This window comes from Folsomia candida, unplaced genomic scaffold (genome assembly GCF_002217175.1).
Source record: "Folsomia candida strain VU population unplaced genomic scaffold, ASM221717v1 Fcan01_Sc001, whole genome shotgun sequence".
NCBI classification, from domain to species: domain Eukaryota; kingdom Metazoa; phylum Arthropoda; class Collembola; order Entomobryomorpha; family Isotomidae; genus Folsomia; species Folsomia candida.
This window is the reverse complement of record NW_019091193.1, coordinates 10,191,937-10,217,260: the sequence shown is the minus strand read 5'-3', so window position 1 is coordinate 10,217,260 and position 25,324 is coordinate 10,191,937. Positions and strand designations below refer to the sequence as shown.

Sequence of the window (25,324 nt, the reverse complement as noted above, 5' to 3'; positions counted from 1 at the left end):
ATTTGTTGTTGATAACCTGAAGTGACGATATCAAATTTTTTAAGCTTTCACTCGTATAAATTATATCCTTCTAAGAATATTTGGTGGTAAAAGAAGTGATGTCATTGTTGGCGGCGTTGTTGGGGACATATGTAAATATCACTGCGGCCAGTATGTGGACACGAGTGACAAGATGAAGTTGTTGTGAGCCAGAGAAGAGCTGCAACCCCCACCCCAAGCGGATGGATGCATGTATCGTCGTGGCACTTATCAGTGTGATTCTGTTCACAGGACATTATTAATGAGGAAGGCATTGATCAAAGCCTTTCATGTCTGCGAAAGACTTTGATCTCCACGCTTTACATCCCTCTTCCTGTCCCTTTCTGACTCCTTTCGTATCGCCTTTTTTCTCTCTTTCTCTGATGTTTCTCTTTCTTTCAGGAAAAGCCTTTGATGACTTGATGAAAGAAAACGGTCCTCAGAAGGTTTACATTGATATTGATAGTTAAACTAAGGTAGCACAAAGGCGCGCTCTTCATGTTCATCCTCTCTCTCTCTCCCATTATTCTCCATGCCTGGACGGGCTGCTTTCATCTATTATAGCCTCTGAACTTTCTCTCTGAACTCTTTGAGGTCCGCCTTTCTTTAACTGCGAAGAGAAAAATACACTTTAACCTACATTCATCCTTTTGAAGTCTGTCCTCGTCATTGGCAAAGTAAAGGCTAATTCTGAACTATAATATATCTGCTTCCCTTGCTCCTGCTGCATCATTTTCATCCTCTCCACTTTCATAAATTTCCTTTTCCATGCTCATACTTATATCTAGGCAAGCAGGCATAAGATATAGATTGATATTCATAAATTGACTAATTGCTCCCTGTTACATAACATGGCTAGCTATAGTTGGTGCAAATTGAATAAAATGTTCATAAATTAGTTCCATTCAGAACCAGATTACTTTGATCGCGCTTCCAATGCAAAAGTACTTTTACAATAAATTTTTATTTGATTTAAAGGACAGGAAAAATGTATATGTTCAGTTTTTTGGCAGTAGGCGATAAAAACGGGGGTGGTGGGGTGGACCTACATATGTATGTGGACCTATGTCCCTATGAGGACTCCTATCATTACTAACCACGTGCATGTTGGTTGATATAGAATATGACGACAGAACGACTTTCCGAGAATCCTTTTATGAGAGAAAGTTTAAATGCATCCAGATTTGGCAAAGCACTTCTAAAGGACAAGATAAAAGGAACCCGCTCATCATCTCCATGAAAAACAAGCTTTGAAGAAGTCAAGATCAAAGAGGTTCGAAAATTATTAAATTTGGAAAAAGACAGAAAAAATTTTGTCTTTGAAGCCACAGATTTCTCTCTTTGAAAATCGTTTGAAGGTTTGTTCAAAGGGGACAAGAAAGTGAAGGATGTTGAGATTTTGACTGGGCACGAGATTTTACTTGGCAAACATATCTTTGTCTCATATTATCTGTGTGCTTTCTCTCTCTTTCTCCCTGTTTATATGTGTTTGTCTTTGTTGTTGTGTGTGTGAGCTCACATATGCCACGCTTCTCCTGTGCAAGAGCTTATGACGATCATTTGCTATTAAATATTAGGTAAATTGGTAGTCATGCATGAAAGAGCGAATCCCTTTGACAGAGTTCAAAAAGAGACGGAAATGGTAGGCTAAATCAACTTGAATGTAATTAGGACCACAGGTTTTCATCCTTGGTCCTATTTGCGCCTTGGAGCCCTTTGATCTTGCAGTAGTGGTACTATCATCAGACGCGGCTAGGCACCCCCTTCATCATCCACAGCTTTAATAGCACCCTTACACATGTACATCGTCGTCATATCCTTTGCTCCACTCCAACCACAAACTTAAAAAGACGGCCTCCGTTTCATCTTTTGAAATTAAAGGGAGGAACGCTTGTGTTCGAAATTGCTTTCCCAATAAATGAGTCTCTGGTAAGCAACTCCTCTGCTTGGGTTTGATACATATGTGCATATGCCTTTATATCATCACATATGTACAAATATTCTGATAAGTATCCACCCATAATAGGCTGACTGCATGCACTTGTGCGACTTGCATGTCTTATAAATACCCACTTTTCATCTTTCTCTATCTCACAATAAGCATGTTCATCTGCCTTACACCTTGTTCGCTCATCATGCACACATATCTCCCGTGTTACCTTTATTTGCTCTGATTTTCAAAGTAATCTCTTTCTTCATCACTCTTGTAACCTGAAAATATGTTCCTCCCTTCTTGGAAGGCTGGGCTGTGCGTGCTTCCATTTAATATCAGGCACATTCGTATGTATCTCTTTAAGGGTTCTCTCCTCTTATTTAGACGCTCTGATTTGTCTGATTTATACTCAAAGATGAAAGCAGAACTTGAGGTCCCACCGTTTCCAGAGAAAGTGCTTTGATTTCTCAAAGTGAAAGAGATATTCGAATCAAGAAAGTTGTTTTATAAATCAAAAGATGTTTTGAAGTTTTGCAAATGACAAAAATTGGATCTTCTTTTAAAGACGTCTGAGACTTGTAGATTTCTGCTCTGCCGATAAATATTCAGCAAGTTACATAAATAAATGACACATGCACATATAAATACCATATAAATAGTTGCATACATAACTTTTGGTTCTGGAAGTCAGAAATGCCGGATGCCAACGGATGCCGGATGCATTGGACATGTTTTTTTATCTGAGGCAATCAAAGGTTTTTTGAAACGGTATAAATTTCTAAGAATGATAATTAATGAAGCTACGCAAGTTCATACTCAAACGTATAGCAAATACAATTTTTAGATGTTTATGCAAAGAAACTTTAAAAATTACGTAACCAGAAAGGTTCAGTCAAGGCTACTGCAGTTTCTGCGTAATCACTTCATGACTTGCTAAAATGTTGTTGCAATAAATCGTGCATGAATTTTGTATGGAAAAATGTTATGAAAAAATTAACAATTCATTGTCCACATATAATTTATTTAATGGAAAATCCTATTGAAAACCAATTGCTACCGGACAATATTAATTGTCGTAATTGCATCCCATGTATATAGATCTTCGCATGTATTTTTATCTGCCGTATCCTGTTAGATAATTAGCACTTAATTACAAAATTTATAGTTTTATTAAATTAAAATAATCAGTAACCTCCATAAGCACCTCCCCCACCGTACCCCCCATAAGCCCCACCCCCATCGTACCCCCCATAAGCCCCACCCCCGCCGTACCCCCCATAGGCCCCACCCCCACCGTACCCCCCATAGGCCCCACCCCCACCGTACCCCCCATAGGCACTGTACCCCTTCCCCCCACCGTATCCTATAAGGAAAATTAATTTAAAAAATTATAAACTGAGGTAATGATCGCCAAAATCCAGAAATATTCCGTATCAAAAGAACTGTAAATCAAGTTTTGCAATTCTATAAATTGTCCCTGGATCTGATTCTAATTTGATCTTGCAGCTTTTCAAATAGGTAGGCTGCATGTTCGAAAAACGACAACTGACGATATATTCAGAGGTAAGAGGATACTAAGACACTGAGGATGAGTAGATCTGTGTAATATAACATTTGGGCCAAATGATTTGGCGTTATAATTTGCGCACCTCCATAACTCCCCAATCCACCCCCCGTACCCCCACCACCGTATCCTATAGGGAAAATTAATAAAAAAAATTATAAACTGAGGTAATGATCGCCAAAATCTAGAAATATTCCGTATCAAAGGAACTGTAAACCAATTTTGGCAATTCTATAAATTGTCCCTGGATCTGACTCTAAGTTGATCTTGCAGCTTTTTAAATAGGCTGTATGTTCAAAAAAACGACAACTGACGATATATTCAGAGGTATGAGGATACTAAAACACTGAGGATGAGTAGATCTATATAACATAACATTGGCGTTATAATTTACGCACCTCCGTAACTCCCGAATCCACCCCCCTTACCCCCACCACCGTATCCTATAGGGAAAATTAATTAAGACTCTCAGTAAATAAAGTATGTGACGTAAAAACATACCTCCATATCCACCACCTGTTAAAAATTGTGTTCATTTTACATAGTGTTAGTATTTACAAGTAGATAAATTGTTCAAAGATTTGCAAATTAGCTTACCAAATCCTTTACCACCACCACCTCCTTTTTCTAAACAGAAATAATAACAAGGGTATTATCAATATTCATAAAAATGGAATTGTGCGTTCTCTTACTTTTTATCACAATTACAATTGCGTCTGCACCACCACCATGTCGTTTATCCCTATTGTGCCCTGTACATGAAATTATAAATTACATACATATGTATGTACGTCGATGAGAATGGGTTCCACATACCATCCGGTAGTTTTTCAGTCTGATTTGTGGCATTTACGGAACTACTATTAGCTGTTTTAGGTGTGATCGAATTTTCTTCAGAAGGAAACACAATATGTTTTTCCAGTGCCTTTCCCTGGGTTATCTGGCTTGTCCCATTTGTAACTATTGTTGTCTCATTTTCTTTGGACACAACCTCATCATGAAGCGACAAGGATGCTTGGATAATTGTTAAAATGCACAAAGTTATAATGCTTAAGCTTGTATTATAGATCATGTTGAACCAAATTATTATTAAAGATTGAGATACAAATGAAGCTTTCCAACACAATGGCCAAGTTGTTAATTCGGAGTCAGTATTTATGGTCTCCTGAATAATACTTTTTTGCACCAGTTTTCAGTACGTGCAGTATATGCTCGATGGAAATATGGTATAATAATGTTAGTTATGCAAGTTCTCAGAACTTTAATTAGAGTAAAAAACGCTTGTGAATATACAAGTACGTCAATCTCTCTGGATAACTACAAATTCTATGAGCGAAATAAATGTCCATAAAGATGGAAATAATACATAATACGTAATGAGTTCATGGTAGACGTTGAGTTGGGTTTCCCACTGTCGTTGAGATTACTAAGAAGTGGCATCTATTTATAAATAGATAGTGCCAAAGATGTTGATATCGATGTCATATTATCCCAACTCGTCAGGAATTTAACATGCAGTAAGCAAAACTATGGAGGAGAGAGTTCCTCTCAAGTCAACTCTTGAATAGAACTACTTAATAATGAATAGTTTTCATCCGAAAAACTTAGCACTTTCTTTGGTCGTTGTTTGAAATTAAAAAAATCACCCCATCTCAAACTACGTACAACAAGATGCAAAGCCTGCAAGAGCAACAACAAAGTAATTCGAGCTCTACTTTGACTTGTAAAAATGTCACACTTTTATTAGATTCTCTTGATTTGCATTCTTATTGTCTCGTTTCTCATTAAAAAAGGTGCCTTGGGATTGTGGACACAAAAAATCAGAATTCGTAGTACAAGAACTCTGTTGTGAATGCTCATATAACAGTTTGATATATGTATTTAATCAAGATGATGATGAAACGACTCATCATTTTCATTAACACATTTTACTTGCAAACTGGAGTTAAAACTTTTTTGTTTTTCTGAAATTAATCCCAACGGTGCTCAGTCAAGTATCCTCAAGTACTTTTCGACAAGCAAATACAAATATCTTGGGACATACTTTAGCTCAAAATTTATTAAAGCCAACGTCTTTTATATACACCTGTCTCAGTTAAATTAGTTAAATACTTGTACAGCGGTACATAAGTATTCTCAAAAGTCTGAGCTTATGTAAATTATTTGAAGACCCATCTACATAATTAAAATATTTTAATTTTGAAAAAAAAATCAAATAAATAATTCAGTTTAATTGTCTAATAAATGATGTTCGGAAAGTTATTTATTTATTATATCACGATTAGTAATTGATTCCATTAAAATTACAAATTATAAAACTATGATTTAAGGCCAGCTTAAATACAAAATGTTCGATATACATACACATTCACACATATGCATACACGCATATCTTCATTCATCAGAGTGGACATTAGCCATTATTATTCCTATGCAAATGAAATGCGTGAGTTTGCGTCGACAGGGACGATTCTTCCCTGTTGTACCGATTTTCTTAAAATGCTGGAGTGAGCTCTGTGGCCCGCACAGTCCTGCCCCGAACGTCCCGGAGAACTTTCCCAGCTCGAAAGCACGGAAAAGCAGAGGAGAGAAAACAGCCAGTTCAACCCCACACCACCGTTCGAAGAGGAAATCGGCTCATTTCGCCCCACCAACGTGAGACTTGAGGCTACAACTTTCACCTACCCCTTCTCCAACGGTTACCATACTTTTCCAAAATTCGTCCCATATCTTTTTTCGGGCGCCGTCTCAGGCTTCGAAGATATTCGAAGCTGGATGGCAACGTAAGTCATTTTTATCCAAATACTTGCTTAAATCATTGCATGACTATTTTAGCTAGCTACGTACCTCGTTCCTAATTACACAGATTGATAAAAGCATGAACGTACTTATATGCAGATGCGTAATGCAGCGTATGCATGCATATCATTACGTGTGCATAATATGAGAAACGCACTGACTTGACCATCGTCTGGATTTGTGGTTTGGGTGTTCTCGGAACTTTATTGCTCACTCTTTAGCACTACTATGTACGGACAGACTCGCTCGTCATCAGCACTTTCGCTTGGTTTGACCAAGCCGGGCTGTTGAGTGTAAATTAGTAAAGCAAATCACAACTGACGATCAAAGGGCAAAGAGAGGCCGACAGATGAAAGAATATAGAGACGAAGGTGGAGTATGACCAATTGAATTCTAGCGGAAAAGATCAAAGCCAGCAGAGTTTAAAGCATACTCTTCATCTCGTCTATGCGTTTCGTTACAGCAGAAGTACATATATTGCACAGGGAAAGACTAGTAGTGCATAGCCGTGGATGGTTGGGAGACATATTTGGATTGTTTCGGTCTCTTTGTAAAAAAGTCATTCCTTTTGCTCATCCGAGGAGATGCTCTCTTGCTTTCGTACATCCATCGGTGGTAGGGTCACACGACAGGCAAAGGCTGAAAAAGACATGAAAGAGCTTCTGTGACACCCAAACCCTTTTTGCACTGCCAGCTTCCATCACCCCACGACCCTCGCAGACTAAACTTTAGTCTCAATCTACTAAATAACTGTAAGAAACAGTTTCTTCATTTGCTTATGGTATCAACCCAAAAGTTTTAGTGCGTGTAATTTATCATTGTTGATTTATTCTACCAGATGCTAGAAATGAGTCGGAAATTAGCCTTCAATGAGCTACCGCCACTGGTTTAGCTGTACATAGTCTAAATGCATGTATTTGTATATTTATGGGATCCTAAACTTTGATTGTGATTCGTCCCCATGCATTAGTAACGAATGCAAGTTCTATGGAGAAAGTCGTCATGAACATATTATGGACATTCTGTGTACATAACAGCGTCTGATTATAAGACGACATGTCATTTTGCTTCGTGGGAGAATTAGAACTGAGAATTAGGTTTCGAATCATTGGGAAACCTATCGTAGGGTGGATGGCAAACTAATCTTTTTGTTCGCTCTCTCGAATGCATGGCACTTCAATCAAAGGCATTGAAAACGGTTGAGGATTTATTGTTATGATTAGTATAGATATTTTGGCACGCGATGTACAATTTTACATTCGTGCTGTTATGCATGAAAGATCAAAGAACCGCATGCCGCGTCTTGTTTGATCCTCTCTCTCTCGGCAACGTATATTAAACGGGGGTTTCCCATTATGTGTTCTCTTCAACAGAGAAACACTCAGTTTTTGCTTTGATACGGTTGCTTCTTGCCGATTTTACCCACTTATTTGCCACTTCCACCGGTTGGCTTCTTTGACAGGAATTATATGGTATGGATTCTTCGGTCTCCCATTTGGTCGACGTATCGTAATGGAACGGCTGTGGATTTTTTGTTAAAGGTGCGGCGGTGGCACTATTACGTTTGAATCAATTGAGTGTGAATTTCAGTTTCGGTGCCGACAAACGAAGGAATTATATACTTGTTTCACAAGTTACTGCTTTGTGTGGGTCGTTTGGTCTCTCTGGAATCCCGTCACTTTCATTCGATAACGTGTCCATCTCTTTTAACAATTTTAATAATAAAAGAGATGGTCAGGCTAAACACTTAATTTTCACTTAATAATACCAAAGTTTGCAAGTAAATTTTCACTGCATAAGCAAAAACAATGGCGCAATTTTGATATGTATTACGCAGATTTGTATACTTAATTGCAACGGGTGTTTTGTACATGATGTTAATAAGATCTAATGTGGGAAAAGGATTGCATAGTCGAAACCATCAAAGTAAACATATCTAACATACTCATTCTATGTCATGGAGGGTTTTTCGCGTACAGATATTCAGCGCATAAAACTTTTGGATAATTCGATTTTTTACGTGTTTGGAGAAATCCTGAATGGATTCCGAGAGTATTTTCACTCTCGTCTAATTTTATGGCGTCACGCTAACTGTCAATCCATCACTCTCGTAATCAGACACATCCGCTCTTTCATTTCAGTTGAGTTGCAAAGATTGGCGAAGGGGAGGTTCCTGGGTATTAGAGGCTCCAAAATAACAATATTTCTGTTCGCAGCTCGAGTTCATTTCATCGAATTTACCTGAGCTGAGGGAAGCGATGTATGTATGTACGCATACATATGTATCATGTTTCTATATACTATGGTTAGTTTGTTCATGTCCATATTTCAAACAGAATTGTGCCTCTATTTCAAATTTTAATTGGTATTATCATTTCATTTTCGTAAATAGACACAGCTTAGGGAAACCATACAAAAAACGAGCACAGTGGTCGAGATTACTGGTATCAAATTCTGGCCATTATTAAAAAGAAAAAAAGTAATAGCGCTGAGTTGACAGATCCAGTCAAACTTAATAAATCTCTTTCTAACAAAGCTGCTTATTTCCTCCAACTCAACTTTCTCCAAATTTTCTGTATACTCAAGCAAAAATAATTGAGAAACTTTTTCACTTTATCCGAGTTTATTCTCCACACTTTTTTGCCATTCATACAACTATATATGTACATTTGTACGTACGATCTTGTTCGTCAGCAATGAAAGCTTGGTTTGTCCGTTCCTGCTACCCCTCTTGCTTTGTATTTATTATTGAGTATTTTTACGCGGAAAGATATTTCCTTACTTTGTCCACTTTCTCATTGTGTATAAACTATATGTGTGGTGTGGACTATTGACTATACAATGCTGTCCGCTAAAGGACATACCACGCCACCGACCATGAAAATCACTAATAATATTACACAAGAATCACGATAAAATACATGATTGCAATGTTTTTATAATTTGATTATTGGTGTTTGAAGTTGCATATTTAGTTCTTTGTTGTACCATGAAAAGGGAAAAACTTGGTGTAAATTTTGATTTATTGATTGGAGAATACTAAGAATACTAAGTTTGTGGAGAACATTCTCCACAAAAGTAAAAAAACCCACAGAATAATAGGAAATGAACCAATGTCCATCTAGCTACATAAGTAGATACATGAACTGGCGTCATGTCAATTTTTCACATAGGTTAGAATTTCACCAAGCACACATTCATGGGAAGGTCCCTCTCCGATTTCCAACTTTTTGTATTCTTTCATTTGCTTCCTGATGGCCGAAATGCTGAATGGACGTTGGGTAGAGGAGTATATAGTTGTGCTATAACATTGCGTCAGAGAAGCAGACAGACATTTTTTCGAGAGGAGACAGGAGGACATTTGGATGATTGCTGGTGATGGAAATTGATAATAATAAGGCATGATTCAGCAGGGGGTGTGTATGGCGAACGTGTAAGTGTGCATCAGACTAGAAATAAAAACAGTTTGTTTGTAGCCAAAAATTGAGTTCGTCCGAAGACAGGACAGGATGTTTGCTTTTACGCTTCCATTTCCATCGATCTTGTACCAGATACATTCGCTCGTATACGAAAAATGTATGTTTCCCATCCATTAGTCTGAGTTTTATGTTATTTTTCTACCCTGTGTGACAGTATAAGCAAGGCTATTAGCCAACCATTTACCACCACCTGAACTGTCTCTACTACTTCTCCCAGCCTTTTATGATGACTGATAATATATATGGATGTGTACAAATGTGAGGAAAAGGTGGTTTGCTGAATTCAATACCCATCCTTTTTCTAATGAACTCAAAGAAAGAAGTGATAAATGCATTAAATGTGCTCCCTCTTTTTGGTCAATAATCACGGATGTTTTCATTGAGGATGAAGGTACAAATCCCTCCGACGAAATAAAAATGGTTGAAATGAAAGCCAGTTCATTTCCCGTCTTTTGTGTAGAATTGTAGAATAGAAAATCATGGGATTTTCCTCTTGGGAAAATATTCCTCAATGCGTGTGTCCCTGGGTAAACTGAAGGATAGAAGTAGAAATGGCATTAAGAGGAATTATATGGGATAGTTTTAATGAACAGCTGAAAAAGTCCGGCCTAATTGGGTCTCAATTGTTTCTGCCCTGTTGGTGTCCAATTCAATTAGGGAGACAATATGGTAGGAAACATAATCGTGGTTGTGGTCGTTATGATGAATTTCATGAATCGAGCCAGCCTTTCTTTTATCGGATCATTTATCAAAAGTATCAATTACGATTTCTTTAATTAACAATAAAAGCTGTTGATGTACATGTTGAGAACCTTTCTCCGGCATGAAGTAAATATTGCTCCCGAACTGGGGATTGGAACGATGGGGATGAGGAAGTCAAACACTCGTCGTATACATAAGAGACGTTACGAAGGACTTAAGTTCTTGAAATGCACTCAAAAATATTAAATGGGATCATGAAATGTCGGAAAACGGATTTTACCCCAAAATGGAAAATGGCAAATCTTTTTCCCTTCAACAAAGCATGTAGACTCTGCAGAGACGTCGTTTTGGATGGATGTGGAGATAAGCACCAGACGTTGAGTGGGCTGAAGTGCTTTCACTCAAGCAATTCTCTCCAACTGACTCTCTGCCACCACTCCTTGTGCTTCCAGTACTGCGTCCATTTAATTCTGACTTGCGTAGAGTATGTCCCATCTTCTTATCAAACCAACGAGGTTTTCTTGTCTCCCTTCAACTTGAAAGACTCTAACTTTAAATTTTAGTCTCATTTTTTCTCAGTAACGTCCCACACGTTTTCATCACCAATTACGAAATAAGTAAATTTATGTATTTGTATTAGAACAATTCAGCTGGATGTGTATTTCTGAAACTTTGTGCTTTTAGTTTAGGAATGTGTTTGAATTATTTTTCTGATAAAATATGGTCGGAAACGATAAACCATGCATGGAATTTGGTGTCAAATTTCTACTTGGGATTCCAAAATTTTATGAATATTGAACATCAGGGAAGTAAACCGGAAAGATATTCGGAGATTGGATGACAGGAAAATATGTTGTGGATTAAAATTCACAAGCATGCATAATCTGACAATTGGTGTTTCTCTCAAATCGAATTTTGAGATTTGTGGCGTAGAATATTTCATCGCATTCTGGATGTGGTTTACAAGTGTGAAATATGTCTGCTTTTGGTTTCAAAGAGCAAAGTTTTAAAGCTTTGAGACGAAAGAAAGAAGATTTCATTGGTTTATAGAATCGGATGTATGTACATATACAAAGAAATGGAATTCGGGGAACGGGTAAGCAAAATTTTATTATTTGTCTGTCAAGCAACTGGAGCCAAAAAGTATAACAAAAAATGGTTTTGGTGTCTACTGTCTACTGGTAAAAATATATGTTGATGTGAAACTTTTGTTATGCTGTGAAACATACATGCATGAAGAAAGTAATGGTTCTAGGTAATGATTTTATTGTCTCGAGACTCGAGAGAAATGAAATCTTGAAAATGAAATACCTCGATCTTCTCCATATCGTCGCAAACCATACTGCTCTTTTTTTAACTTTTACATGAAAGTGGTGTTCCTTCTTATGTCTATCCCATCAGCATATGTATCTCCTCTTGTACCAAGTAATATTTAAGAAAATTCAGTGATAAAAAATGAATACATGACCTCAACTGGCTAGCAGGTTATCATAAAAGTGTTAACCACAAATAAAGATAGCAATAATTAATCATGAATTAAAATATAATTTCTAGTTTAAAACCTACACGCAACCAATATATAATCCAGTAATAACATTATATTTTTTTGTAAAACAAACGAGTTTTACTGACAAGGTCCTTGAAGAGTGCAAGTTTATGTATTCTTTCTCCAACTAGTTCTGGGGGGAACCGGATAGTGGAAGGAATCTCGGTAGGAATTGTAGAGAGTTTCTGGGGAAGAATCAAAACGACAGGATTTTCACCAATTTTGGTATCTGGCTCGTGCGGACGACCCAGCCAGCCAGTTGCGTTGAACGATGCGGAGAAGGAGAGGAAGCACTTTGTATGCACTATCATGCGTGAAAACTTTCTCTCCAACTATTCCACGTATTCTGACTTGGTTCGTGGTGCAGCTCTGTTCTCTGGTTTTAAGCTCTTTGCGTTGCCCACCCATCAGCCCCGATGCCGCTTAGGACGATATACGAGCTTGGAAATGAAAGCAAATTCATGTTTCAAGACTTGGGATAAGCAGATTGGCATTTTCTGAGCAGGTTAACCGGCTCGCTGAGATTTAGGAAAGTTTTCAACTAAAAAGAGCAGCCGAAACTTATTCCTTATCTCTAAATCATCATGAGTTGGCGAGTCAAGATGTTAGTTTTTGTGGTGTTAAATCACGATCCGAATTCCGGACTTTCAGACATGCATTATATGCATATAAAAATATATTAAAATTTACCAATTGTGCTTTGAAATGAAAGAAACAACTTGAGACAGTTTTCTCATAGCATGCTTTATAAAATCACATTTTCATTTCTTTCCAAATGTAAACTTTCACAACATGAGAAACGTTGCATATGTATATGCTTCGAAGGTATTTATTACGAGAACGAGACGAAAGTTATGGTTTGGTAGGAGTACTGCACTGGTTTTCGTTCCTATGAATATATGTAAATACATGCATATCCTTATGCGACTCACGCACATGAGTGCAAGCACTTTCTACAAGTATACTGAGTATCTATATAAGTACAATTTTCATTCCCCCAACTTCAGCGCAAGGTTAGCACAACTTTGTTATTGTAATTTGAATAATTATTGTTGAGTAATCAGACGTCAACCAAGGTTGGAAGACGGTAATCCTGTGAGAAGTAGAGGGTGTAAGCGCAAATGTGTATATTCAGAATGTCCTTTCTGGTGAGCATGCTTAGCTACTGCTTGTTGAGAGCTCGTTTTATTGCTGAAAATGAAGACTGATTGTGGACTTTTAAAGTTTCCTCGTTTGGAAATATTGGATGTGGAATCGCTCTCGTCATCTGATGTTGTTTAAACATTGAATTCACAAACAACTTGATTTTATAAATGCCTTCCAGTTCAACTTCTGTAAAGTAAGTTGAGGAAACTTGGTAGATTCTCGACGAAGACGCGTCTTAGTAAATTTTAAAGCACATTCCGTGTCAGGTTGGTGACACATGTAAGGAGTGTGATATGTTTATTTAACGTATTTTCTACGACGAATGAACTAACTCTGAATTTCCTGAAAGTTGGAAGTCGTTGAGGGAAATAAACTAGGCAGCTGTCAATTAACGGAGTGCAAATCTGGTCGGAGAAGATGGACGGAAATTTAATTTAACCAACTCTATTTTACGTATTTCCTCTTCCCCTTCCATTCCAAGATGATTCTGCCACGAGTTATGTATCCTAAGTCCATGACAGGTTGTCCTACTCATCCAATTAGCTGTTTGTGTCATCAATAATTTCTTACTCCTGCAGTTTATGTGATTAAGTAAGGAAATCAAGAGAATTTTGATGAAAAATAAATCTTGATTAAGTAATTTATCGTATTTAGTTAAAGTTTAGAACTCACACTGAATGCATTTACATATTTAGTAATTTTACATCAGAAATTCAAAATATTCATTAGAAATTCAAAGGTTCACCGTTCTCAGTGCATTTTACTTTTCTTTAATTCTGGATTTTTCAGAAAAAGTCGAAAAGTGTTAAAGATGTTTGTGGAGAAGTCGGTGCTATAAATAAATATGCTTAAGCTCGATTTTATGCGAGGTGTTGCGTTAAATTTATATCTCATCATCGATCCTGTGGGAGTTGAATTGATTTACGGTTTATGAGATTGAACGATGTGTGGGCTTTTAACGATGACACACACGATAGACATACGTAAACATCAATTTATGTTTGTGAAATCCATATTGACAGCACTTTGGTTTGATAAGATTTTATGGTGAAATGGAATGTGGAACGTATGCTCTTCTTGGAATTTATATTTCTGTTAGTTTGTATAGTTCACGAAGATTAGAAAAAGGATGAATATTCCATCTGAATACATACAGATTCATCTTTAACTAATATTGAACTTTGTACTCAACTCGTGAAAAATTTAAGCCAATTAAATATTTCATTCAGTATTCGATTTCAGTGTGGCGTTGAATTATGGATTTCTTCCAATCCAGTGAATCTCATTCTTCCTTTTAATGCAAGCTTGATCACCACTCGTCCATAAAATTGGATCTATTCATCAATGCAATAATACTTAAACAACAGATGAAAACTCGATTAACAAAACAATCTACGCTAAGTGAATCTGCCAGGAACACGAACACTCGGACAAACCAATTACCATTACAACGGTCTAAATAACTAAGCATTCTGAGAAGGATGAACAGAGCAATAAAAGCATATGGGTTTTTTTGGGCTGTTGTAAAGAAAGCATGTTATAAAAGTTTTTACCAGATAAAGTTTCCTATTCTTTGCGTTCGTTTTAATATGCAGGATTTCCGTCCATCTGGAATAACCATAATACAGTAAAATCAGCCATCTCAAGTTCCTGTCGTGAATAATGTACGAGTGTGCTTATCTGAATGATTGGTTTTATTTCTTCAGCATGCATATGCCATGCAAGATCACATTTGGGCTTTTGTATCTAATGTATTTTTCATGATAAGTACATTAGCACTTCACGTCTTTGTCTTGATCAGTACTATTTTATTTTCAATTAATTCTTGTTGGCATATTTGGTGGCATTGTGTTCTACAATCACTCGTGCATAGCTCTAGTGTGTGTCGAAAAGAAGAAAAAATCAGTTCAAGAAGACGGAAGATTGCGTTCATATGACTCGATTGAATTTTATTTCCTTCCCATATTGGACAAACGTATGACTGGCTGGTGGAAGGTATATGTAATCCATTTATGGCAGAAAATATGAGATTTCGTCATAGCACTTCTCTTCCAGAGTGGTGATTTTCAGAGAGGAAATAGACCGGGCTGCAACATTGAGATTTCAGAAATCAGTGACTTGTAGTTCTTCCACAGATATTATTGATTTTGCTCCCCTTCCCCCTCGTCAACTGTGAAGCACACCAGAAGTGCTGCTGCAGAGAGAAAGTCATGTCCACCATATCGGCTTAACTCACACTCGCAAAGTCGCAACTATTATTACCGTTCTCAACTACCCGGGTTGAGCTCGATTCAACCTACGTAGCTAACCCAACCTGTTTTTAAGGAAAGTGTTGGGAAGGGAAAAATAAAAGAAAGGTTGGTTTGATTCCAAGTCAAGAGTCAACAGACGGTCACTTTCTCATAAAAAATACAAACCGAATGGATGAGCACATGTATCAGAGTTGGGTCAAAGAAAGGCATCACGGATGAATAGGCTGTTGTACGTAGACAAACTCATAAAATTCAGTGCGTGTAATGTGTAGCGAACGAATTGACAAAGGCCTCTCAAGAGAAAAGTCAAGAAAGTACTTGGTCGTACATGGCCGTACATACTCATTGTGTTTGTTTCATGATTTTGGCTAAAAATACGCTAAAACTTGCATGAATCAGCTTTGGGAGTTTTTTTAAAGAAATTGATGAGCAATAATAGATGAATAATCGTGATGGATAAAACGTAAAATTTGTTGTGTAATTCACATCAAAATTATTATTATCGAACACTGGGTTTTAATGCTTCGTAATTATCTTCAAAAACATTCGAAACCCCAAACCTACAAATTGTTCAGAACTTTATGAAAACCAATTAAAATTGAACCACGTGGAGCTTAGTTATTTTAAGTTCGAACTCTCAAAACCTGTGTAATTTGTTATTATTGACTACACTAATTAATGATATTCCAAAGTTAATCTGCATATGCATAACTAATTAGATTGGTTCTGGGTTGTTTATTTATTTACCACAAGTTTCTTAATAACACCCACGCTAAACTGCTAACAAGGTTTGACATACGTATGCACGCTATTTATTCAACTTCATTTGAACCAAAACCAAAGATGTCAAGTCTTGTCAGTCTAATTAGAAATCAAAAACCTAATGAGCAACTTTTGCCAACAAACTCAGAAAAGCTGTCTCAACTTTTTCTAATTTAAAATTGAAGTTAGACATTAATTGCTTCATGTGTTTTGGACTTACAAAATTTTTATCCGACTTTAATTTTCTCTTTCCAGGAAGTCAAGATTTGTCTGGAAGCGGAGGATACATGCCGTAAGTCATTAGTAATATTTTTCTAGCATGGGAATTCAGATTTCCAATACTTTTCTTCATACTTTTAAGCCATGCATGAGATCATTTCGAGTTCAAGAAAGCTTTTATGCAAGATGAAAGATGTGTTTCTTACAGTTCTTTGAAAAATGTATTCGTAAGTTAATCAAGTCCTCCGGGGGGATGACTTCTTGTCGATTTTCTCTTGTTTGTCACTGTGCAGTAGTGCAAAAGCTCTCATTAATGTAATTGCCCTGACAGAACATTACATATGCGTAGATACATTGTATTATCACTTGCACACGGTTGCTCAGCATACTTAAGACTGTTGGGTAAGAGAAAGCAAAGGTCTAAAAAAGGGAAAGGAACAAATTGCCCAATTAGTAAATTAAAATTGTTACATTATATTTTTCACTCTTCACTTGAAATTAAGATAACAACCAATTTTCCAGACGAATAATTTTATTCAATCGTCATTTCGTCATTTCCTAAATAAGCAAAAAAAAACAATTTATATTACCAAAGGAAATCTATTTGCCAGGGAGAGAATGGGGTGGGACATCATTTATTTACATGTTATGCACACATTATAGCCATGATTATGGCACTTTTGAAATTGTATTGTATAGTAACTTGCCAGCGTTTTTGCTAGTATTCTCTGACTTAAAACCTTTTCTGAACTCTGGATGTTATGAAAAATAATCATGAATAAAGTAACGTCAGTAAATGATTGCGGGTAGTAATTACGATACTCATCATCATTGTTTCAGCCCTGTCGGCATTCACTCTTTCTTCTAAAAAAGGATTTTTGGTTGCGGTAGCGTTTGTTGTCAATTTTGCAATTGCACCGCTATTAAATGTACATACGTTGGTTGGTGCCATTTGTAAATTTTATTTCACGTTGGTGTTAATACTCTTAATGATAGGGAGGGCTGGTACGAGATGAAGCAGTGTCCTGGGTGGTGTTGAGCTTAATAACAGGGTGCACACTACATCATTTCTACATCGGGATCTTTGATCTTGCAACAGAACTGCCTTCAAATTTCAAATTCTACGCTGCATCTTCACGTACATATGTACGAGCCGTAATATTATTTGGTGTATGTATGTGTTGCGCCCTCGAATAAAAACTGTAGGACCATTTTCTCTTCTCGTACATGTGTACGTCGTCCGTCATTACTGAGTTACCTCCACAGCTCTCTGTGTCCGAGTCGGCAAGATCATAGATTTAAAGTTGTGTAGTACATGTAATTACAATCAAGTGCACCTTGAGCGTTATTATGGATAATCGAAGGTGTGAAGTAGAGGGCCCCTCGCCGTGCTAATGAAAGAGTTTTGAAATTTTGAAATAGCTCCATTCTCTCGCACTTACATATTACCCACCAAAAAGTGGTTTGATTCCTTTGAATCACAGTATAATAATCATTACAGTCGAAGCCAAAAATACATAGCTGAGCATAGATGTAAATACGTGGGATAATTTCACAGCATGCACGAGTATCTTGACGATGACAATAAAGTCGATAACTTTAAAAATTATCAAGATAATATGCATGCATTTTTATGTCTATTTAGCCTACTAAAATTTGTTCCAGTAAGATCGTAATTTATGTCTGCGGATGTCATCATTAATTGTGTATATGTATGTGTTAATAGTGGTCACCATTGCCGTACGAGGTAAGTAGTTGCTTGGCTGCCGTGGACTAAAGCGGTTGAGTAAAAGTCGTGGAGATGTGCGGGCGGCGTATTAAGATTTGAATTACACATTACAAGATGCATAGACGTACCAAAGTCTCAGATAAAAAATGATGTCGACAAAAGATAAAGCAAAGGCCTCAAGGCGTAGAAGCGGTGTACGTATGTACTGTCAGTGAAAACACTTTCCAACAACTACTGCACCTGCCTGATAAAAATGCGTGCATTTTGTATCGTGGTGTAGATTGTTGAGGGTTAAAAAGATAGGAATACTATTCTTGAACACTCGCATGCGTATGTACATGTACCTAGATTTTGAACCTATTGGTTGGTACTGGCGGTGTCATACATACATACATACGAGATATATAGAGGCGAAGAGATAAGTTTGGTTTCCGTTCACCTCCTCCCTTTAGACTCGTTGAAAAGGTACATGAGAAGAGTCTTGAAGAGCTTTATTGAGCCTCGGAGAAAAATAAGTTTTTGGTTTGATGATGACTTTGCCATGTCGAATCCACCGACTCCACAACACAGAGCTTGTAAGCACAGACAATGGGACTCGAGTAATTTTCAGTTACTTTGGTGTTGGTTAACTTCTCCATCTCCTCGACGAATTCCGGGTGTATGGAAGGAAGAAACAAGAGTGAGACTTCTTTGTAGCATTCTTTTCAACTCTTCTCCTAGAACTCTTTTTCTCTGCTGTTCTTCTTCGGAGGAGATCTGATGAGTCTTGGGCAAAAAAATTCTTTGTTGGGTATCTTTGAAGTGCCGCTGCTGTAATGTTGTATTTCTGAAGGAACTGGGGGACCGACAGGTGGTCAAATTAGTGGTTACTTGGTACATGCAGAGGAGAAGTGGTACTTCTATTTCTCGGGTTATTTCTGCCTTTAAACTTATTACCACGACCAAAACATTGCAACTTTGAAAAGGGACACAAGTCAGCACTAAAAGCAGTTGATGGTAATAAGAGAGATGTAATGGTGGGTATCAGCCATACTTAAGGGAATAAGTGGCCGTGCATACACACATTGGGACAGACTTGGTTGGGGTTGTTACGTGAAAGCGAAACCTTTACTAATTTCTATCAATGTATAACGTAATTCTTGCCTGACTTTGAGTGTTTCAAACAACAAAATCTTCACTACTGCTATTATTATTATTATTATATTATTATTGTGTGTATGCCTATTGTTTATATTCCACGTGGAAGATGGACCATAACTGAGGAGCCTTTGTGACTCTCTAACTGACTGAATTATGTAGTATTTCCTTTCCTCTCATCTTTGAATATCAATCAAATCAGGCCTTTTGATTGCCTTCAATTGGTTCATTATTGTGCTCAGCTACGCTCGTAATGCTGATGCCTTTTACTTAATACTCGCTGATTGATATGAATGTGACAAAGAAACTAAATTTTACCATCCAAATTCATGCGAGCGGAGATTTATCCTCAAAGATATTAAACACCGACTCTGAAAGTATAAGTATATTCAGGATTTGGTTAGTTAGAAATGTCAGAGGTAGATTCTTACATAGTTAAATATGAGACCACCTGCTAAGCTTACACCTGTGCCTACACCTTGTACACTTTATTTAGTCTGATCCACGATTCATTCCACTAAAGCATAAGCTTTTTTATGTCAATGGATAACAACTTTAATCTAATAATATGATAACCAATAGCATGAACGAATCTGTAATGATAATTAGCAGCAGACTTGAAGCTTTAGGTTCAATACCGGAATAAATTTAATTGTGACGACATAATTTAGTTTTAATAAGGATTTGCTTAATGTATTTGTTGGTGGTCTTTGAGCCAGGAAACTGTTTTATTCCTTTACATGATCGCATTGCCAATATATTTCGTGTATGTAAACTGATTTGTTAAAAAATCCCGAAAAAGCCAGGCTTCTTATGTGTGTATTTGTATGTAGGTGATGCGGAAAAAAATTGGTGAAGGAATTTAATATAAAATCCCCAAGGATGAGAAAGTACATAAATGGACCCCGTGCATCACCTAACAATAAAATTCTGATTTGTTTGGTAACAATCTCATTTGCCTGCAATTTAACGGTAGTACGATTTTAGTAAGTCGACTAATGTAAACTATGTAATAATGATGAAAAACAAATTCATGATCTGATCCACGCTTCGTATTCAATGCAAATTTATCTGTTGGTGTCTGTTATGTGCAACATCTAGATTATTGTTTTGTCACATTGCACTTGTTGCATTTACGCAAAGTCAGGTGTGCTTCATTCAATTGATATTCAAAAGTGTTGAATCTATCTATTTTTGTTACAACAAGTAAATCAATAGCCATCGCGTATCTTAATCCTCGAGAATCATCTAGGGTGCTGGCTTCGAATTCATGCAGTTTATAATACATACTCGTATAAACATGATGTCGATGCCCGACCAAAATGATACAAGCAAGTAGTTACATAGTTCGCCCGACGGAAAGTAAGGTGGATCAGGCCATGATGTGTGACTCCATAGTTATTACTTGCACAACAAGTGCTATCTCCTCTGTTTATATAGCTTGTGATGAATGCAGTCGCCAATTTAATATGACTGTAAAGTTGCCGACTTACAGATAAGACAGACACGATATCAGTTGACACATTTTCATAATTTGGAAAGGATTAGCAAAGGCTAACGAATGCAAGGCTTATAGATTTTTACATTAACAAATAAACAACTAATAAATGCCATCGACTTCTTCTTTTTCCTTTATATGTAAGTATTTAAGCAACTAAACTTGGGTTTGTCGGCATTGGGTGTGCTTTAGTTTGAAATGTGTTTTTACTATTTTTCCATGAACCTGTTCATTAAGAGGACATTTATACATATCTTTGTACATATGTGTGTATGTCCTAATAATTACACCGTGCCACATCAAAAATGTCTGCATATTTGTCCATGTCCATGTATGTACTGACTGAGAATTCTGAGGGAGACATCGTTGGGAGAACGATTTCAAGGAATATGACGGCTCCTTGAAACCATGCTTCCGTAGTAATTATTCCCGAGTCTGCCTGAAAGGTTTCTCAGCCATTTCCTCCAAGAGACACTCCGATGGTGGTGCGGTCTTATTGTTGCCTCTGAACTCAACCCGTAATACAAATGCAATGCAAAGAACGTGACCGACCAGTCGTCAGACAAATGACTTTTGCTATCTGGGCTGGACAGAGTGACTACTTTCTTTGAGAGGCAGACGGAGACAACATTGGCCAAGTGGAGAATATAGGGACGTATAATACAACTTGGTTTGTTTGGGGTAGCAGATAAGATGCGATTGTGAGAGAGCTGTTTGAAAGTGCTTAACAGTAGGATGGAGGTTATGAAGCTTTCAAGCATTATCATCATCATAAATGCCACGGTGGTCTTAGTTATAATGAACCAAAGGCTAGCAATCGCTGTTATCACTATTTAATTTTAATTCTCGTCGTGGATTTGCTGCCCTACCCGTCTCTTGACATTGTATTTTCTTCAGCTACATGTCACAAGTTTGGTGGACAGAAATAATTGTATTAAGTTTTTCCACCTTTTATACTTGCTTTGAGTACGTACAATTCTTAACTGCGTACTATACCTAATACAACTTTTATTTGAAAGGTTTCCGGACTCGTAAACTTTTACCTGGCTCGCTGACTTTTTGACACCTGACATTTAGAACAACGAAATTGATGGATTGGAATTAGTTTTCTTTTATTTTGAGGTTCCATTGCATGATTCCACTTACTGATTTCCATCCAACCTTTCTTACCGGCTTTAGTTGTTATTTCTTCTACGCAAATCTTGTTTTCCTAAGAGCTTAGCGTTTACATACATGGACATATATAGGAGTTTATGTATACGTCGCTTTAATCATAGAAAAAAATGTAAAAAAGGAACTTCTCGCAAACATTTTGTGTTCTTGTGGGTATTTTCATGTTCATGTAATTCATGTCATGAGGGTGTTATGTCCCGATATTAAAGAATGGCTGATTATAATGAACGTGGGATGGTTTTCTTCTGCTGGAATGTGAGTTGTTGGACGGTCAAATTTTTGGGCCATAGGGCCCTTTAGTCATCCGTTACGAATTCCCTTCAATTTGTGGGGGGTGGTGGAAGGAGATACTGCATCATTTGTTATCTTATATTTCACATTGGTTGAATCCTGGTTGACTAACATTCACGATCGGTGAGTGGCATGGAAGAAATTGCTCAACGCAACAAATACACATAAATACGTATGGACATACATATACATATTGCATTGGAAAACCTTGTCAGTTTGGTGAACTTCTGGTTTATTATTCTTTTTTCACTCTAGGAATGATATATGGGGTCCAGATTTTCCGGATCCCTTTTTGCTTGCTTACTCCTCTCCGACTATTCATTTCACTCGCCCTCAACCAACCGCACCACACCGCCAGCAGTACTCAGGGACAAGGATCAAATTCTGGCGTTGCGTTGCGGTACACTGCGCGTCTTGAGCTGGAATGGGAATAGAAATTGGAGCCGAGTATTTAGCCCAAAAATGAACTAATCATTAGATCATATCACAATCATACTTATAAATATGTAGTAGTATGTACTTACAAGTAGTAGCGGAGACTGGACACAAGTTGAGAAAACTAAAAGGCAACATAGAAAATCTACTTATGTAGAAGTAAAAAATAGAAAACTACATCAAGATGGGTCAAGTGTACATACATATGTACAAATCAATTGGTTTTATTGGTGAATTGGAATAACTTGTATTTATATGTGGACGTGGATGTGAAATATACCCAGTAAAACTGGTGGTTGATTTAATTGCTGCGAAAAGTGTGGTTGGCTGTGCCAGAGTTTATGACCCTTGAGCATGAGATGAAATTTGATGATACTCTATTGCGTATGTACATGTGAAAAAAACTCTTGGATGTGCTTTGATATACGCGTTGTCGCTTTGCTGGCTGCATCAAGAGGGGTTGGCTCGATTCTGTTTTATGCTGTTGGTGATGATCAACACAGTGCAGCAGCAGGAGCGGAGGATACAAAGAGAATTTATTGTTCTTATCATATTGATGATAAGAGGTCTGTACGGGAAAAATAGAAATGCTTTAATTCGCTGTCGGCAACTTTAATAGGGAATTCCTCGAAGGTAGAGATGATGGGACAAGGAAAGGAGCATAGCAAATCCATTATGTTGGAAGAAGGTTATTTTGTATCTCTCGAAATTTAAGACGGAACGACGAACGACGAGGGCGAAGCAGGAACTTTGTAACTTCTTTTCTTATTATTAGAGCTATTTAGGGCTGAAATGCTTGCTTGGTGGGGTTGGCAGAAGAGCAACAGCTCGAACATCACATTTGAAGCCGGCATTTCAAAGGATCCTTTTAACTGCAATTTCCCTGCTCCTTTCATCCGGGGTGGATGAATATGGATGGACAGACGGACGGGATCACAATAAGCCTCGCACCACTAATCCCTGTGCATTGTGTGTCAGCCATTCCGTCCCTTCTTGTACCGGAGGTAAAGAAGAAGAAGTAGAAAAGAGGAGCTCCAAGGGTTCTCCACCATCAAGGCACCCCCCTCTGACTTCGGTTCCCTTGGCCAAACTTGCCTCCATTGTTATCAAATCTCAAGAAGGCTGACTGAACATCTCCTCGGGATCACAAAACTAAACACATCCCACAATGATATCCCCACGTACATGCATGCAGACCAGAATCAGGGTATGGTAACGACGGTTCTTTTTCTTGGGGTGGTAGTTGCGTTACACGGACTGGTATGGGTTGCTTCTTGTTCTTCTTCTTGGATGCACAAAAACGACCTCCTGTCCAACTTTTTATGAGCACGAAAGCCTTTAGGGTGGGATGTCATGCAGCCAAGTTACTTGCTTACTTCTTCACCTCTCCTTCGTTTTATACAGAACTGCAGAACCAACGCTCGTACAAAAGAAAGCTAACGAAGAAGCATACATGGAAGACTCTAATGTAATGTTTAATGCGTGTGTATGATACATAATGGGCGACTTGTATTTCGAATTCAACAAACTTCTTTACCTTAAAAACCTCTGGACTAGACTTGCTTCGTCTCTACGAGGATTTATGTACCAGTTCTGTCCGTTCGTCTGTCCGTCCGGCCCGATTTCGACAAAATTTTCTCGAAAATGCATGTGGCGTGCCCCGAGTAAGCTCGAAGATGGCCAAAGATTAAGCCTTCAATGATCGTAGAAGCTTTGAAGTTGACATGTCTTTACACGTTAGTAGCATGACTTTTAAACTATACCTATAGTCAAGGTAGAAATTTTTTAGTATTATCCCAAGAAAAATAATCAAACAGTTTAGTGTTCCACAGTTAGTCTATAAGTATTTATCCTAATAAGTATTTTGGTAGATAATAATAAATTAACAAATTGCAAATAATCTGGTTAAAGCCTGGTTGGGGCTAATCAAAGTTGTACCGAGTGGTTTTAGGACTGCACCGTATTTCCATCTTACAATTTCTTATATGAAGTGCAAGGAAAATGAATGTACTGCCAGTAGGATTATACATATTCTGGCTGTCTGTCTGTAACGAAGAAGAAGTAAAATCACAACCAATTCCTCTGTCGTGCCGGCTTAAAGCTTCGTCTTCTTTCTATAATAACAAACCTATGGGATGGCTTATACGATTGTACATATACGCTAAATTGTAATATTGGTACGGGGAAAATGTTCAGACCAAAAAGCTTACATATTGCATACACCGTCGACTTTAGTTCATGGTTTGTACATGGTTTGTATATTGCACGATGCTCGCGTTAACACAAACCCTTTAATTCATTGGGTTTTGGTAGATGATGATGATGACGGGAGAAAAAAGCTGCCTCTGCAACTCACAAACTCGAAGCTTATTCTCAGTCAGTCAGTTCTGGTCGCCGAGTCTTGAATGGCTGTGCATTGCCTTCATTTTAAACTGCATAACCTCTGGCACTTAATATTTTACACAAGAAAAGAGAAACCATTTTAGCGTTCTTAAACATTGCTAATTTTAAAGAAAAACTTGAAATTTCAAGGCAAGAGTGATCAGTTTACGTAGATAATAAATGACCAATACGTCAGCGTTGAACACAAGTTATCATCAAGCTCAAAACGTGTATGCACACTATTTTTCTTATCGTCTAC

The 25,324-nt window shown here is 37.5% G+C and overlaps 2 protein-coding genes and 1 long non-coding RNA gene across 4 annotated transcripts in view; 1 reads left to right on the top strand and 2 right to left on the bottom strand.

The window, feature by feature from the left end:
• Positions 1–2,951: 2,951 nt before the first annotated feature.
• On the bottom strand, positions 2,952–3,186 carry LOC118433801. Its single transcript, XR_004833584.1, has 2 exons — positions 3,144–3,186; positions 2,952–3,079 (listed from the first exon to the last, which is right to left on the bottom strand). It is a non-coding gene; the product is annotated as an uncharacterized LOC118433801 (long non-coding RNA).
• A 112-nt stretch (positions 3,187–3,298) lies between these two features.
• LOC110842271 (glycine-rich RNA-binding protein 2-like) lies at positions 3,299–4,663 on the bottom strand. Of its 2 annotated transcripts, XM_035846751.1 has the most exons (5): positions 4,332–4,663; positions 4,208–4,267; positions 4,113–4,142; positions 4,017–4,031; positions 3,299–3,958 (listed from the first exon to the last, which is right to left on the bottom strand). In XM_035846751.1, the coding sequence occupies exons 1-5, from the start codon at positions 4,585–4,587 to the stop codon at positions 3,906–3,908; spliced, it is 414 nt and encodes a 137-aa protein (XP_035702644.1). In that variant the 5' UTR covers positions 4,588–4,663; the 3' UTR covers positions 3,299–3,905. The 2 variants fall into 2 exon arrangements, with proteins under 2 accessions (XP_035702644.1, XP_035702643.1); XM_035846750.1 differs by having other exon boundaries at positions 3,299–4,031.
• Positions 4,664–6,182: 1,519 nt separating this feature from the next.
• LOC110853870 (putative uncharacterized protein DDB_G0287457) overlaps positions 6,183–25,324 on the top strand; it is a 28,955-nt gene continuing 9,813 nt past the window's right edge. Inside the window, exons 1-2 of the mRNA XM_022102222.2 lie at positions 6,183–6,298; positions 16,457–16,493. The gene's annotated coding sequence lies outside the window, so the exon portion shown is untranslated. The remainder of the gene's footprint in view (positions 6,299–16,456; positions 16,494–25,324) is intronic.